Genomic DNA, 16,850 nt, shown 5'->3' on the forward strand with positions numbered 1-16,850 from the left:
GTTTAACAAGGGGGACTCCAGTAGTTTCTGGGCCATTTGGGGCAACACTAATTTCCCAAAACTTTGGTGATCTACCCTGTGAGATGTTTTTCAATTTGTGACAACATTGGGAAAAACAACGTTCTCCTCTCCATAGGGAAGTTAACAATTACGACTGTGGAGATAAAACCAGTTAAAGAGCATCTTACTAGCCAAAGGTCAACAGGAAAATGTAAAGCTATCCCTTGCATAAAGGTTTTGTGATCATATTGTTTGCCATACTTTTGAGTTACCTTGCAATACAATTTACGTTCCCTTCCAATAACATTTGTGTACCCTAAATTGGGTTTTGAGATCCCTCGCAAATAAGTTAGCCTAATTTAGCCCTTTATTAGCAACTTTCTCAGCTAAATCTAGACTTAATCATGTATGTATAACATTGTAAAAACGACACTTCCCCAACATAGGATTGATGTAGATGCTGCTGTTGAAATGCAAATGTCACAACCAGAACAAATCCACAGCCACACAGCACATCATGGATTAGCAAGTGTAACATAGCTAGCTAGCATTAGCCAAGTTAACCACAAAATAAACAAACACACAAAAAGCATTCCTACCTTTGCACTTGAAAACGCCATTGTCGGTACAGTTTTGTGCCATGTTGCTTTAGCTAGCTTAGTCGAAAGCTTTATATTAAGTGGTTAACTCATAGGTAAGGCAAAAGCCCCAATGCTTTTCAAAATCAAAAAAACTGTGCTCAGTTTCATGTGGCGCTCATGCCCATGCACCAGGAACTGGCGGAAAGCAAGTAAAACATTTGTTTAATCTTCTGCATTATTAAATATGAATAAACATTTATTTGTTTGATTCTTGGTATTTCTTACTTTTTATTTTCAGTTAATTATTTTTAACTTGAATGTGGGAAACTGTCTCCCTATTTTTCAAAAACAAGTCGCCTACATATCCCAGAATTCCAAGCTCTCGTTTGTTTGGACTGAACCTCTCAGCGGCTCTCACTGAGCACCCGGCGGGCCTCGCGTGTTTTACGGTCATGCAGCTCCTTCAGTCTCTCTTCTCTTGCTTCAAAATGAAAAGCATGTTTGGCTGAAGCTTCGTGGTTAACGGAAAAAAAGAAAAGAAAAACGGTAACATGATATGGAGATCACTCGGACCAGACCGTCCTTGTATGGAGAACTCGGTAAGTAGCTTACAGTTGGTTAACCAGCAGTAACCCAGTGGGCTAAGCGAAAGACCGGATGGGGCTGGTACCTCCATGGCTGGTAGCTGGAGCTAGTTTCATTAGCTTTGATTTCACGGTAGCTATCTGTCAGTGTCTGTAACATGTTCAGCTAGTAGGTTCAATGAGAGCTAACTGCTAGTTAAATATGTGAAGGCATGACAGCAAGCTGGAGGCCAGCAGGAACTGAAGTGCAGTTAGCTTTACTCTTTCACAGCAAATGTGACACACCTAAAGATGTATATTCATTGACTGTATGACACACTGTATAATGTAATACAATCCAATACACTAGTGCTGTAGCTCGTGATGGTTTGGATCATGCTGTACATGAGTGATTACATTATGCCCCTTTTCTGTGCTAGGTAATGTAGCTAGATGTTACACATACACAAGGAATTTGACTTGGTAAAAGTGGCATAACAATAAACAAAAAACACATCAGACATTAGACATCATTCTCCTGTTTTCTCTGCATTATGTTTTGATGCTTTTAATGGTTTTATGTGAAGCACTTGTGTGAATCGCCTTGTTGTTGAAATGTGCTATACAAATAAACTTGCCTTGCTTTACAATAAAAATATGGGAAACAAACATAACAGTACATTGAAAGAAGTGTATTATCAAAGTGGCAAGTGTGTTTTAATCGAAGAAAAGAAAAAGATGTGCAAGAATGTAACAGTGACACTGGAGTATCCTGGAGTTTATTTCTGAACCCAACTGCAGATGGGAAGAAACTGTTTGTGGCACGAGGTCTTGGTCCTGATGTGCCGCTGCCTCCTGCCAGAGGGAAGGGACTCAAACAATTAGTGTCCAGGGTGAGAGCGGTCGGCCACAATCTGTCTTGCCCGCATCAAGGTCCTGGAGGCGAACAAGTCATCCAGGGAAGGCAGATTGCAGCCAATCACCCTCTCTGAAGAGTGAATGGCACGCTGCAACCAATGTCATTTATAGGCTTCATTGTTTTGTTTATGTGATTAAAAAAAGTAATATTTCAGCTTTATTTAAATGGTGGGATTGACGAAATAAATATAGTTCACCATAAGTCAACATGCAGACATGAATAGAAAGGCTCAGTATTGTTTGGCTTCACATATTTGCAGCTCATGGTCTTGGATTCTGGACAGACCGGTCAGCAGTGCACGAGGCCGCTGCACAGGGCAGGGCCCTCCAGCTGCAGCAGCTGATCGAAGGAGGTGCAGCAGTTAACATTGTGGCAATCGACTCCATCACTCCCCTGCATGAGGCGTGTATACAGGGACAGACCCAATGCGTCAGACTGCTGCTGAATGCTGGCGCACAGGTGAGATGGTCTAAGAGATGTTGATGGCTTGCCTCATCCGTGCATGATTTACTTTGTTTCTGACGGTTTTATGGCTCTATGTCTTCCAGGTGGATGCTCGTAACATTGATGGAAGCACGCCGCTGTGTGATGCCTGTGCAGCAGGTAGCCTTGAATGTGTCAAGCTGCTGTTGGAGTACAGAGCAACAGTTAATCCTCCACTGTTTACCTTCTCACCACTTCATGAGGCTTGCATGGGAGGTGCGTCTTGTCACACATCACACAGGAATGTATGTATGTTGAGTCATATATCTGTCCATTAAGATGTCTTAGTTTCATCAGCCAAACCTGTTTCCAAACAGTATTTGTACTAGATCAAATACTAGGGACAAAAGTAAACTGACCTATAAAAAAAATGAAAAGAAAATGAAACTCCGGACAAAATCTATTCATGCTGAACAACAGCTTCGGTACGCTGTGACGGAAACTACAAAATACAGCCACCTTTTAAAGCCCACAAGAATTGAGATTCGTGAGAGATAATTTTTGGTTGGAGTTCCAAATCTACATGAACTTCTCTTCTGTGTTTTTCCCAGCAGTATTTGGGAAAGTCTCTCTACTGGAGAGCATGTCATTTAGTTCTAAACCAACTTAATTTTTCCTGTCTCTCACAATAGGAAATTCCGATTGTGTTCAGCTCATGATTGATCAAGGAGCTTTCATAGAGGCCCATGACTGCCACTATGGGACACCGCTACATGTAGCCTGTGCAAGGCAACATTATGACTGCGCCAAAGTTCTCCTAAGTGCAGGTGAGTTAAAGTTTGTCCTATGCACACCAAAGCTGGGTCAAAACGGGATATGCATTATTCACATTTTGAATGTCATGTTTTGGTTGTGACTGCTTTTATATATTATTTCGTTCAAGGCAACAACATATTTTAAAGATGTTTTGTTTTATTAATAAGAGTAGATTATCTTTGGTACTGCTTCATCAATCAACCACTTCAAACAACTGTCGAGGAGTCATAAAAGATTTCATTATGGAACTGTAATCTGAGAAAAGACGTTTAAGATGTATCATGCTATTATAGTAACCGGTTTATTACCATAGAAGTCAAGTGTCTCTGTGCGTCGCGCTAACTGGTAATTATATTCCTTTATGGAATTATTATTGATTATAATGCATTTGCAATTAGCATACAAAACACAAATTCTACAAACAAGAAGTATTTCATTTTTTTCATAGAGTATTTTTCTTACTTTCCCAAAGGGGCAAATGTGAATGCTGTCAAGCTACATGAGACGGCCCTTCATCATGCCGCCAAATCCAAGAGCGTTGACTTGATTGATCTACTTGTGGAGTTTGGGGGGAACGTGTACGCCAGAGATAACCTGAACAAAAAACCAGTCCACTACACCAGTCAGGGATCCACCCCTTATCTCTGCCTCAAGTTCTATGAGAGTAAGTTTGTTCATTTGAGCATCCTGTCACTGTCCCTATATACAGTCGGGTCCATGCGTATTTGGACTGACACTTTTTTTTTCTTTTTTTCTAATTTTGCTTATTTACACGACTGCAATGGAATTGAAATAAAGCAGTCAATGTGTGGTTGAAGTGTAGACTTTCAGCTTTATTTCAATGGATATAACAAACATATGCCATTACCTGTTTAGGAATTACAGCCATCTGTACACAGTCCCCCACATTTTCAGAGGCTCAGAAGTAATTGGAAGTATAATCATTTTTCATACATGGAGGAAACTCCTTTGCAGTCGATGATTGCCTGAAGTCTTCCACCCGTAGTCATCACCAAACGCTGAGTTTCCTCCCTTGAGATGCTTTGCCAGAACTTTACTGCAGCCTCCTTCAGTTGCTGCTTGTTTGTGGGTCTTTCTGCCTTCAGTTTTATCTGAAGTAAATGAAAAGCATGCTCACTTGGGTTGAGAAGAAGAATATTCCATTTCTTTGCACAGAATGTTCTGGGTCATTATCCATCTGTATATCCATATATCCATCCTTAGAAGCGCCATCCAATCAGTTTTGCAGCATTTGGCTGAATCCGAGTAAGACCGTAAAGCCCAAACACCTCAAAACTCATTCTGCTACTTGCACTGGCAGCCATACCAGCCCATGCCATAGCACTGCCTCCACCATGTTAACCAGATGTGGTGGAGCCGTTCCTTTCCTTCTCTACACTTTTCTCTTTCCATCATTCTGGAACAAGTTAATCTTGGTTTCATCCTCCAAAGAACCTTCATCTAAAACTGATCAGGCTTATTCAGACGTTTATTGGCAATTGTAATTCCTAAACGGTTAATGCGATAGTTTTGTTATATCCCATTGAATTAAAGCAGAAAATCCTCACTTCAACCACATATTGACTGCGTCATTTCAATCCTGTCGAAAGAGGAAAATAAGAAAAATTGTGTCGCAGTCCAAATACTTTTGGCCCTGACTGTAGATGATCTCATCTCTGTTGTTTCCTCTTCCGTAGATACCCCCCTCAGTCTACAACAGATCAGCAGAGTGGCTGTGCGAGGGTCTCTCGGCATAAGAGCACGGGAAGTTGTTTCCAAACTGAACTTGCCCAATCGCATCATACATTTTCTGTCTCACATGCCACCTCCAGTTATTGAAATTTGATCAGCTGTGGTAAACTTCAGATGCAGCTCTCAAAGGGTTAAATATAGACCCGTTATGTCTGCTGAATCTGTGGATCTCTTTCCGGAAACTCATATGACAGGATGTTAAATTTGACATCGTTGATACCATCATCTTATAATGATCAACCTGTCAGTAACAACTGCCTAGTTACACATCTACTGGAGTTACGTTTAAGGCCACCAACTGATGTTAAGCCCAGCATTTACTTTCATTTAAACCCTTTGTTTGCAAATAAATGTCTCTAAGCGATAAAGCGAGATGAGACTCAACCATACAGTCTGCATGAAGGACAAAAAACTGTACCAACTAGCTATTAAAGGCCAACACCTGAGTGGAAACCCACACGGGTGATATATTAATCAAAGTTACTCATAAACACATTCTCTCCTTTTGGCTCTTTGCACATGTTGTGACACTAAATTGCTTTTATCTCCTGTTTTACGACATGGAGTCTGATAGCGTGACCGCACATAACTTCCAGCGTAGCTCAGCCTACCTTCCCCCTGAGCAGAATCCTAGTCAGTCGCACCTTTGTAGGGCATGTTTCTGCATTCTCAGAAGCTTTGACAACAGACCAATTTCACATTACATGGAGTCATTAGAATCAGTATTATTTTCAAAAGTATTGCTTAATGGAGTTGAAATATATATTTTTTTAAATGTACCTGTGTGACTTCATCATAGATCTTGTAATACTTAATTGGAACCAGAGGGAACATGAAGTAGTTTGATTGCTAGGATTATATTTCTGTATATATTATGTAATTATTTTTCATGTAAATTTGTAAATAATACAGATGGTTCTACCTCTTTAAATTTGTGTAAATAAAAAGACCACTACTGGACTATTTTAAAAATAATTCTCCAGTGTTGTGTCTTCTGTTGTAGCTGAACCACTACTATCAACATTGGTTGGTTTTGGTTGTAATAATGTTTCTTTCAGAAAAATATTGCTTCCACGGGTTGCGCTCGTCGAAACTACATTATGGTTAAGAGGTAATTCAGTACAGACTTTTCAAATTAATTTGCAACCAACTGAATACCCCTCCACTCACTCCTCCCTTCCATTAACTGCAGGGCTGTGAGCTACCGAGGGCAAAACTGTGGTAACGCCAACCACCGTCAGATTCCTAAAGTAGTGGCATCATAGTACGAATGGCCTCATAGCGAGGGGAAGGGCGTGACCACGGTTTTGCACTCAGCAGCTCACGTTACCGCAGTTTTGGAAAGAGAGTGGAGGGGTATTAAGTTGGTTGCAATCTTTTAAAAGCGTGTTTGAGAACTACGGTGGCCAATGTAAAAACTAATGTAATGTAAAAACTTAACGAAAGGCTCTCTAGAGCCAATGTTTGGCTTGTCCATTCAGGGCTATGCTAGAAACATGGCGGCACAACATGGTGGACTAGCTCCATATAGACATGAAGAGCTCAGCTATCAAAAACACAAAGATTCTTAGTTCCAGGTGATTATACACTAAAATAAACGAATGACTATTCTATAAATCTGCAAGCTGAATATTGATATACATCCAGTTAATGCTGTAAGCTTCATATGGGGAACTAGGTCTGGAAACTTTAATGAAAAGACACTTCCCCAAAACCCTTTGGTCTGTCAAAACTGGTGAATATGCATGAGAAACTCCATAAATGGCTCAACAACATTTTGTTCAGGCCTCAAAGCAGCATAGGCAGTCAGGCATACACTGGATGCTGAGAGTGGGCAGACAGGTGAACTGGAACCAATTGAAAAATAACCAGAAAACAGACTGACATCCCCACTTGAGAATATGAAGCGTGCAGTATTTCTCCACCAGAATGCTTTAAAACTGAATTTGGGTTTAGACTAAGGACATATTTCCTATTTCTCAAATCCTGTCTTTAGCCCCCACCCTCGTCTATCGTGATTAAACGTGCTCGAGTAATTCAAGGATACAGGCCATAAATACCGTCAAGCTAATTTAACGGCTGCTAACAGTCTTAGCTCGGTTTTACTTCCTGTTCAACCGGTATAACTACAACAACCTGAAACACTAGTTTCTACTCATAGAATAACTTCTTGCTTTTAACTTTGGAGATGGATAAAGTCCCTTAAGGGCTGAGGGCATGTTTGCGTTTAGAGCACTTAAATGAACTACAAACATCCAGGGTATTTTAAACAACAGATTATTTGGGCAGGACTTGTGCAAACTATCTTGAAAGCAAAAATTAAGCAGGTCAGTAAACACGCCAAGCAACAGAGATATTTTTAAAGGAGTATGGTAAAATATGATGGAAAGGAGCCCCAAAAAGATGAATATGTCTTGAATTGGTATGCAGGCCACAAGTTAAATGTGTATCTGAAGACTGTTTCGACAAACAATCATGAATTTACGCGACTCTGTGAAAAAGAAAGACAAAAACATCCGGTGGAGGTGTTGAAAATCCTTAAAAAAAATATATCATTTGACCCTGAACCACAGCCACCAGCTGTCTCCACTGACCACTCTAGGAAAGCATGTGTTAGATTTGTAGGAGAGGCATCAGGATAGCAGGAAATGTTTTCTTGGGGAGCCACTGAGCTAATGCTTACCACAACTAATGCCAGGTGGTTTTACATGAACTCTTACCTTTTTTAAACCCTCAAAGACTGCATTTGCCAGCAATAAACTGTACAGCCAACAACATCTTACTTGGACATTTTTGAGGAAGATGCTATGAGGAAGGCTGGTAAGAAGTTGTTCTTGTTGGTGGCTCACAATGAGCTATAAATACTGCAGGTTCAACAGCTGACAATGTGGGAGAGGCCCTTTCAGTCAAATGGGAAGTGATGTGGCATGCAAATTGGGTTGTGGTTGGACCAGCAGGCAAACTAGAACCGCCAGGTAGCTCATGTAAAAGCAAACGTTGAAATGCATAGGCTGCTCTGGACATGTTAGTTTAACTTAATTACTCTGATCTTTCTCCAGACACCTGCACCTCAAATGTAGTCTGGTGAACGAGATAAATATAATTATCCATATCTTTTCCTCTCAGAGCTGTTTACACAAGCGGACGATTGAAGTTTGTCTTCTAGGACAGAATTCACTCAAGAGTTAGTTCCTCTTTGTGCACTTCCATTTTCGGTTCCTCAACTGCTGTTATTTCTGACTGAAGCTCTGCAGCCATTTTGTTACTGGTATGGATTTCAAACACATGAACGCTGTATTTTTGTCCTGCATAAACCAGTCTGATGAAGTTATGTGATAAAGTACATCTGCTTTTCTTATTGGAAGTGCTAGCGAGCCCTCTTCAGATGTTGATAATCATCGGCTTGGCAGGGAGTACAAACTGAAACGTAAGATATTAAGCCATAGGTTACTTATGTAAATCTAGTTTTGCAAATGCATGAAGGCAGCAATGTTAAACAAATTTCAAATCTGCTCTATTCAAAGTCTTACAGGCCAAAAAACAAGCTTGACTGGTATTGAGGGCAGATCATGAATCAACAAGTCTCTCCAAGCAGTCAACAGCATTTGATAATAAGAACTACAGTAAGGAGGTAGAACGTGTTTACTGAAAATAAGTAAATGGGTTTTAATGCTTCTATCTAGACAAATCAATTGGCCTTTACAACAGTATTATTCTGAATGAAAAATTTTACAAAACTATGACAGATATGTAGGATTTCAAGACATTAAGAGAAAAGGAGCACAAAACGAGTTTTTCTCAGCTTCTGTTTATTTGACAAATGTTGCAACAAACTGTTGAAGAGCTCCGTCAACGGTAAAAGAAAGTGACTGAGGGGTCCAAGTACAACTGAGAGGATGCTTGTGCATTCCAATATCCATACTACCATACTATTTATATATGCCAGAAAAAGATCAAGCATGACACAATACATATTACGTCAAATGCAGTAAGTCGAAAATACCAGGATGTCCGTCTGAATCTGGTCACGTTTTGCAGGTCGGCAAGCCAGCATGCTTTTCTGACCGACAATCCTCTGCACAGTATGTGCAAGAGGATCAAAGTTCAAGGTGCAATGTTGTGACGAAACAGTATGTTGCAGTCGCAACAGTGAGTCTTTTGTAAGGGCAGCTGCAGTATGAACTAAAAGTCAAAAGGAATGTATGCAGTTTGGGACACTGAATATCTCGGTCTATAATACACAGGAGTCTTTTTTTAAGTACAAACTATATGTTTTTTCTTTTTTTCCATTTAACAACTTTTCTCTGACTATATATATATATATATATATATATATATATTTTACTTTATTATATTCATGATCAGTTCCCTTATTAATGTTCTGCTCATTATCTCATCTCAGAAATCTAAACTTCTCGCACCCAAAGGCTTCCTGTACGGACCGCTGAGGCCATCACAGGGGCTTAGTTTCTTGATCCCTTATCTTGGCATGATAGCGCTTACAACGGCAAACATCTATAATATAGATGAATTACCTCTTTGATTGCAGCAAAGAAAGAGAATGAGTTTCAGTGTTGACACTCGAAGGAATGTTGAAAATAAATTTACAGAGTGGTAACATGCTATTTAAATGAAAGTATACATAAAACCCTAATTCCACACACAAATAGATAAGATAATATAAACACACATTTCAGTAACACTGACACTTTTTTTTTTTGTAAACTAATTACACTTGACAATACAGTTTGGACGGAAATGATTGGAAAGACCTTTTCAGTGCAGCTAGAATGGTAAAGTAAAAGTATAAAAACAGTGGTTGTAGGAAAATTCACAGAGACACGAGACAAAACTGGACTTTTGTTGCGTACACATGTCTGTCTAAGAGGAACCTGCTGCCGGGTTGAATGTCTACACTCCAGTCTCCTTCCTCTTTAGTGAGCCTTGTAACTTCTGGTCCAATCTGGTTTTGGAGAGCGTCTGAGGCCTGAGTTTAGGGCCACAGACAGGCGGGCAGTTCTCGTCTGTCTCCTCCTCAGAAGTGGTGACTGAGATAGTGGAGAAGCGACGCTTGGCTCTGACGGCTTCTCCCTGCTGGACTCTGGGTGGAGCCCCCTGGTGTTGGGCCATTGCAGTGCGGAGACAGTTGAGCCACTGCTGCTTGTGGTAGACGTCGTTGACATGCAGGGTGTGGGACTGGCCATGGGAGGGATCCAGAGAGCTCACGCGAAAAACGTTCTTAGCTAGAGGGACACAAAAAGAAAAGAGCTACAGTCCATTGAACAGCAAGCAGCAAAGTGTGGGATACAAAACGGTTTATTTCTTGCTATCAGGATTACAAACTCTGATCCTGCAGCTGGACATGTTCTTCTATGTAGTTTCTTTTCAACAAAAAAGCTCTGATGAATCTGATAATCTGCTTTTATATTAAGCACAAACACCCAGACTCCCTACTCATCGTTCTTGGGGACTTTACCAGAGCAAACCTAGCCAAGCTGGAGCGACAGTCCTGCTTTGCCACCACTGATTGGAGTGTTTTTGAGGCTGCTGCTACAGACCTGGTTGAGCTCACTGACACTGTGACATCTTACATAAGTTTTTGTGAGGACATATTAGTGCAGACTAAAACCTTCTGCACATACAACAACAATAAACCCTGGTTCACTGCAAGACTCAGGCAGCTTTGTATAGCTAAAGAGGAGGCCTACAGAGGTTGGGACAGGATTCTGTACAACCAGGCCAGAAACACACTGACGAGGGAGATCAAGGTAGCTTAGAAGAGCTACACTGAAAAACTGGGAAAAAAGTATTCAGCCAACGACCCCTCCTCAGTATGGAGAGTCCTGGAAGTACTGACGAACTACAGGAGACCCCCCGCCCCCCACTGAGGACAATCACCAACTGGCTGACGACCTGAATGTCTTCTCCTGCATGTTTAAAAAGCCCACTTCCACCCTCCCCCAAACTGCCCTATCATCAAACAACCACCTACACCCTCTGCCTCCTTCAACAACATGTGATTTGAAATGTAGTTAAGAAAAACTGAATTCACAAAATGTGAGAATCTTTGCTGGATAAATAAAACGATAAAATACTTAATTAATGGGTGACACAACATGCCTGGCCACACTCTGCCAGCAGGTGAGGCTAAACTCAACTCAACCCACCTTTCTCTCCATTGTTGAAAGCCCCCCTGAAGGAGCCCCCCATGCGGCTCTCTCCATCCTGCAGGTCCTCCAGACCCAAATCCCGAACTGGGATGGGTTGTCGATACACCTGGAAGCAGCTCCTGTCGTTCCGGGTCACTGGTCGGGTCAGAACCAACAGCTCAGAGAAGAGGAACACATGCAGCCTCTGCGAAGAAACACACAAGTATAAAATTATATAACACAGAAAAAAAATATGTTTGTGCATGGTAATAATAAGGAGTGTAATCCTAATTCTCACCGAGCCACTTTTGTTCCGCAGCTCGCCGTGACAAAGTAGGATCTTACAGTCATCGATGAGAGGGTCCCGCTGCTTATCATCCAGATATTCCAGTTTGTCGATATAATACTGACACTCAGACTCCCCTTTTCTCACATTGATTTCAGACAGAATCTCCTGGATTATAGTAATCTGGATAATTAAAGAAAGACAGATCAGTTGGTTATTTGGCAAAACACACAAGACTACAAGTGAAATAATAGCGTAATATGTTCTTTATCAGATATAGCAGCAAAATATAAGGAACAACACTGTGACTGCAAAGGCATGTCATTTGCATAACGTACAGCTCTCTCCAGACTGGGTACGTCCGAGTGATCAGTAGGAGTGTGTTTGAGGATCTCTCGCAGCAGCAGTGGGTATTTCACCAGGCGTGACCGTGGAATGTCGAGGAAGCTCCAAAGATCCAGCTTCCTGCTGAAGGGCGACTCCAGGCAGCGCTGTAGGAAGTCCTGAACCCGTCTGTCCTGCTTTTTCTGGTCCAGCAGGGCTTTGGCCGCGAGCTGGTTGCTACAATAGCCTTTGTAAGCATTCAGACCAGGCAGCTGAAAAGATACAATAAAAGTTAATATTTTTTTTCATGCTGAAATTGTCAATATCTGAAGATAATGTGTGTACAGTAAACATCAACACGCACCCAGTCCATAACTATCTGTCCAATCTGAGCTACTGTTCCATCGGGGCCAGTTCCCTCCGTCAGTTTCATCAGTAAGTCTGCAGATTATTAAAAAAAAGCACACAGTCAGAAACACTTCAAGCATCATTTAAAGCTAGGGTAGGCAGTTAAATTTTCCAGATTTTCTAATACAAGAAAGCAGAGCCAAGTGGAGGTGCAGAAGTCTGGATTTCTGCCAGACCACAATTATATGCTGAAAGGTTATTACGAATGTTTTGGCCAATGAAGCCAATAGTGAACGTCCGACCCCAATTTTTAAAGCCGTCTAAGTACAGTCATGTTTAGTGGTAATTTACCCTCATGTAAGGGGATGTATGCATCCAGGTCCCCGAATATGTGAGCCAGTTCCTCCTCTGTCATGATGGAGAGTTTTAGCATTGGATCATGGTATGCCTAATTGTGAGAAAAAGCAGCAGTGAGGACAAAATACAATTTGTAAAAACGGGAGCATAAATGTTTTAATTTATTTGTGTAATGTTAAAAAAGGCTTTTCTAACCTTCCGTGCAAGTTGGAGATCCTCTATGAGATCCTGCTCTCCCCTGTAAAGCTCATGAATTGTCTGAAGAAGAAACAACAGAAAACACAGCAGGATAAGTTATTTTTTATGCCCTCTATACTTTTAACACAACTATCCTGTAAACTTTGAAAAGACTGAACTGCAGAACCTCTTGTCTCTTGATCTCTTTGATGGAGAACGTGCTCTTCTGATGGACATCCAGTGTCTCTGACCACAGCGTGCTGTTTCTGCGTTTAGTGGGAGTGGGACCTGCTGCCTTGCTGCCGGCTTTGAGGGACATCCCTGGTGACTTGCTATCACCACGCAATGACATTGACTTAAGAGAAGAAAAGAAGAATTATTTTAAAGTCAAACACAGATTTACAGTTCTACAACATTAATTAGTAGAGGGAGTGCCAGAAGAGTATGTCATTTACCTGGATGGTCTGACCAAAGCGCCGCACTGCTCCATTCTTTGAAGGAGACATCAAGTTGACGAGGGATGAAACTTTAGCCAGAGGCCGGACACGCTTGTTACTGGGTTCCTGGGAATCAAGGAAATACACTTCAGTTTAACTTGATTGTATTGATGTGTGGACTGTAGCATTAAATACTCGGACATTGTTTAATACAAGGCTGTCAATCACACATCGTGAATACAACTTTTTGCAACTCATTTTGTTCAAAGCCTATTACTAAATGCTGTTCTGCAGTCGCAGAAATTAGATGACAGATCTACCTATTCCCTTTATTACTTACAAAATAATATTTTATATATTATAAAGCACTGATTTAGTTTGGTGTCATTTATACTAATAAGAAACAACTCTAAATGCATCAGGAGATACTCCATTTTTATTTCACTCTCGATCACCACAGCTTTTATGTAGGCTTAAAGCCACGGTATCAAAATGGCCATGTACGTTGTTGATGTTGTTAAGAAAAGGTATTAAACCACATTCGCAGAGCCAAGAGACTGTGATAATACTGAAGGACAATGTGGACCGGATTTTCTGTCACCAGTATCATTTGCTCAGACAGACACTTGTGCCAGTGAAAGGAGTGTTGGGATTATCCTGAGCTCATAACACACAAGAGCACTCATGGCTGTCTGTGGCGAGTCCCTGAGTCATGCAGGGGGATTACAGCTTGTTGTGCAAGGGTGAAACACTAGACTTGCGCCCAGAGGAAGCTGCCCTGGCTCTCACCTTGAGGTCGAAGCTGGACAGACTGACTGTGTCATCCTCCTTCTCTTTGCGCTTTCTCTTCTATTGCAACATAAGAATACAAAATGGTTAGTTTTACAAGTCTGTTGAAAATTCAAACAACACATTTGCAGCAACATTTCTGATAAAATATTTGAACATTTTACTGATACATTTTGAAAATATGAATAAACAGTCACATATGGCTTTAACAGGTCATACTGTATGTGCGTGGATGTGAACACCACAATCTAACATCATGGTGTTGTGTTTTCAACATCAACTCACTAGACTGAAGTCCCACGGAGTCCCAGGAGTGAGAAAAGTGAAGGAGCTGCCTCTCTGCAGAGGAGGTCTGCAGGAAATGGGACAAATAAGCATTGGTCAAGCAAAAGGACAACAAGTTTACATCAACGTCATTGCAAAGAGACTGCCTACTACTCTGCCGAGGATGTTTCTTTGTCTACTATTGATAAAAAGACATACAGAATCTGATCATACGCGCAGACATACCTGCTGAAATACACCTCAAACAGCAAATCAAGGCATACAAACACGACTAAAGAGCATTTCAGCTTTGTTAACATGGTGAATGCCTTTTCCTTGTGTGTGCTTTATTTGCTTCAGTCACTGTTATGTTTTAATAATGTCAAACGCTGTGGATGACGACTGAGGGACGTTAATATAACCAAGTAAGGAGCCGGACTGCTCATCTGCTGCTGAAAAAAAGTCAGTTATGGAGAAAACAATGCAGCAGCAGAGAGTTACAATGTCTTCTTCTTAGTGAATGGACCCCCTGAGGGTGTCGTCAAGGCCAAAATCAGCTGAACACGCTGCTATAAAATCTACCTCTTGTAATCCCGCCTTCCAGTCATTTTGGAAATTATGGAATAATGAGTGGAGAGTAAAAGATCAGAGTAAAGTGATGGAAAATAATTTGTTAAGTTGCATTCATCTGCAAGCCAAGTCAATAGGATGTGATTACCCTATCTGCAGTATCAAAGACCAAACACTGGTGCAGTACAGGTTTAAATATGCAGACATGCCTTGTTAATGACAACTGTGTATACTGTGACACACATATAATACAGGAAGAGAAATCATGGAAATACCAACTCCACAGTTTCCCAGTACTAGTATAGACAAAACCAAACTGATACAATTATACCTGCAGATATTAAAAGCTATGCTGATATTATTTATTGGTGTGTCTAACTTACTCTACTATTAAATATCGTGCTCAAAAGATTCGTCAACAGAAAAGTCCATTTACAATTCAGCATTAGGTTTTAAATTGTGCTTTTTTTCTTTTTCACATCATTGTAAATTGAATATCATTCAGTTTTACAAATACAATGATTATGAAGTCAACTTTTAGGGGATTTTAGAAGCTTGATGGGCATTTATTAGCATTTTATAGACTTAACAACACTTAACAGATGAATTAATTATACAAATAATAATTAGTTGCAGGCGTAATTAATCACATTTACATTCTTAGTTATAATTGTAGTTAGTTTAGTAGGTAGTTTAAGCATAGCAAATCGTGGTGACAACATCCGAGTAACGCTATATGGATTCCGAGGTGCACATGAACGCATCATGAGCCAGTTACGATAACAGCCCTGCTCGTTGCATTTGGCTAACCAACGTTAGCTCGCAATGTGCTGAAGTGGTATGACTTAATAACCAGGGCTTCCAAGTAAATACATACATCAATAATTACATATAACGATACCACATGTATCTGACGTGATCCACTTACTTCTTGGAGATGTTTCTCCGGAGTGTTTGAGGAGACGGCTCCTCAGCGCTAATGACGCTGGTGGTGGACGTCCTCGATGACGTCCGGCGAAGTTTCTGCTTTTTCTTTCCCGCCGTCCTTCTTCCTCTTACTTCTTCATTTTCTTCCATTTTACAAGGGGCTTCGTGTCGAGATCAGTTATATCGAGACGTATCTACGACTGAGCGAACAAAAGACAAAGTCTAGACGCATGAAAACTGTTCCGATGTGTACAAAGAAAGCAGGAGATCGATGAAAACAGAGCAGAGCAGAGCATACACCACGGTGGATGTTTGAATACGGCGGCTTCATCGAAATGGACCAATCAGGAGATAGTTCAGAGCACCGTTGCTGTGATACCATGAGGTGGGAGTGGCCAGTGAGACGAATAGGACCTTGAACGTAGCACACGTCATGTTTCTTACCAGCGGGGGATAATGAAAAACAAGCCAACCAAAATATATATATAATAACGTATATATAATAATGATAAAATAATAATAGTAAACAACAGTGGCTTACTTAAAACCTACACATTTAATTCAGTGTGTAACATTTTTAAAGTTGGTCCATTTTAAATATTTTTATACAGCTTTATATCCATATTATATACAGTATATGATATTAATTAATACGTTTTTTGCGCCAAATTTGGTTGATAATACATACACAAATATAAGTGATATTGGAAATGCAACAGTGATATTTCTTCATTTTTAGCACAGCCAAGCCATGAGCTTATAATAGTTTGACCTGTCTATAGCGGCTATGTTTTTGTTGTTGTCCAAATGTTATTTATGCATATATCGCTCCTTACACTTACCTCTAAATAGCAGCTATATTTTTGTGTTTGCTTACCATTGTTTACTTTTGATGTCTTTGTTTCACAGTTGTGCATCAGGTTTGTTTACTCCTTTGTATATTCAGAGCTACTCATTCCTTGTATGTGTTCTGACAATTCAGCTGCCATATGTAGTCTGTGTAGTAGATGTTCCCCTCAAGGCAACACGCAACATACACTGGGCTGGCTGGACTCCGTAGTGAGTGGTAATATAGGTCATGGGAGCATCTGATTTTTTCCCCTATATAGTGGCTAAAATTAGCTATGACTGTCACATATGCGAGTTAAACTTGATGGCTGAAGTGAGA

At 40.6% G+C, this 16,850-nt stretch overlaps 2 protein-coding genes across 2 annotated transcripts; one reads left to right on the forward strand and one right to left on the reverse strand.

The window, feature by feature from the left end:
- Window positions 1-1,137: 1,137 nt before the first annotated feature.
- On the forward strand, window positions 1,138-5,947 carry asb13b (ankyrin repeat and SOCS box containing 13b; the record flags this gene model as incomplete). The annotated part of the gene is made up of 6 exons (XM_079223561.1): window positions 1,138-1,180; window positions 2,323-2,522; window positions 2,612-2,762; window positions 3,179-3,313; window positions 3,775-3,966; window positions 5,000-5,947. 6 exons carry the CDS (start codon window positions 1,138-1,140, stop codon window positions 5,146-5,148), a joined length of 870 nt encoding a protein of 289 aa, XP_079079687.1. The 3' UTR covers window positions 5,149-5,947.
- A 3,988-nt stretch (window positions 5,948-9,935) lies between these two features.
- On the reverse strand, window positions 9,936-15,832 carry LOC306741280 (neuroepithelial cell-transforming gene 1 protein-like; the record flags this gene model as incomplete). Its single annotated transcript, XM_079223551.1, has 12 exons — window positions 9,936-10,297; window positions 11,222-11,408; window positions 11,502-11,672; window positions 11,828-12,085; window positions 12,178-12,254; window positions 12,513-12,609; window positions 12,714-12,776; window positions 12,883-13,050; window positions 13,151-13,258; window positions 13,922-13,981; window positions 14,207-14,273; window positions 15,684-15,832. The coding sequence occupies 12 exons, from the start codon at window positions 15,830-15,832 to the stop codon at window positions 9,966-9,968; spliced, it is 1,737 nt and encodes a 578-aa protein (XP_079079677.1). The 3' UTR covers window positions 9,936-9,965.
- Window positions 15,833-16,850: the final 1,018 nt, after the last annotated feature.

Source organism: Taurulus bubalis, assembly GCF_910589615.1.
Source record: "Taurulus bubalis genome assembly, chromosome: 9".
In the NCBI taxonomy this organism is placed as follows: domain Eukaryota; kingdom Metazoa; phylum Chordata; class Actinopteri; order Perciformes; family Cottidae; genus Taurulus; species Taurulus bubalis.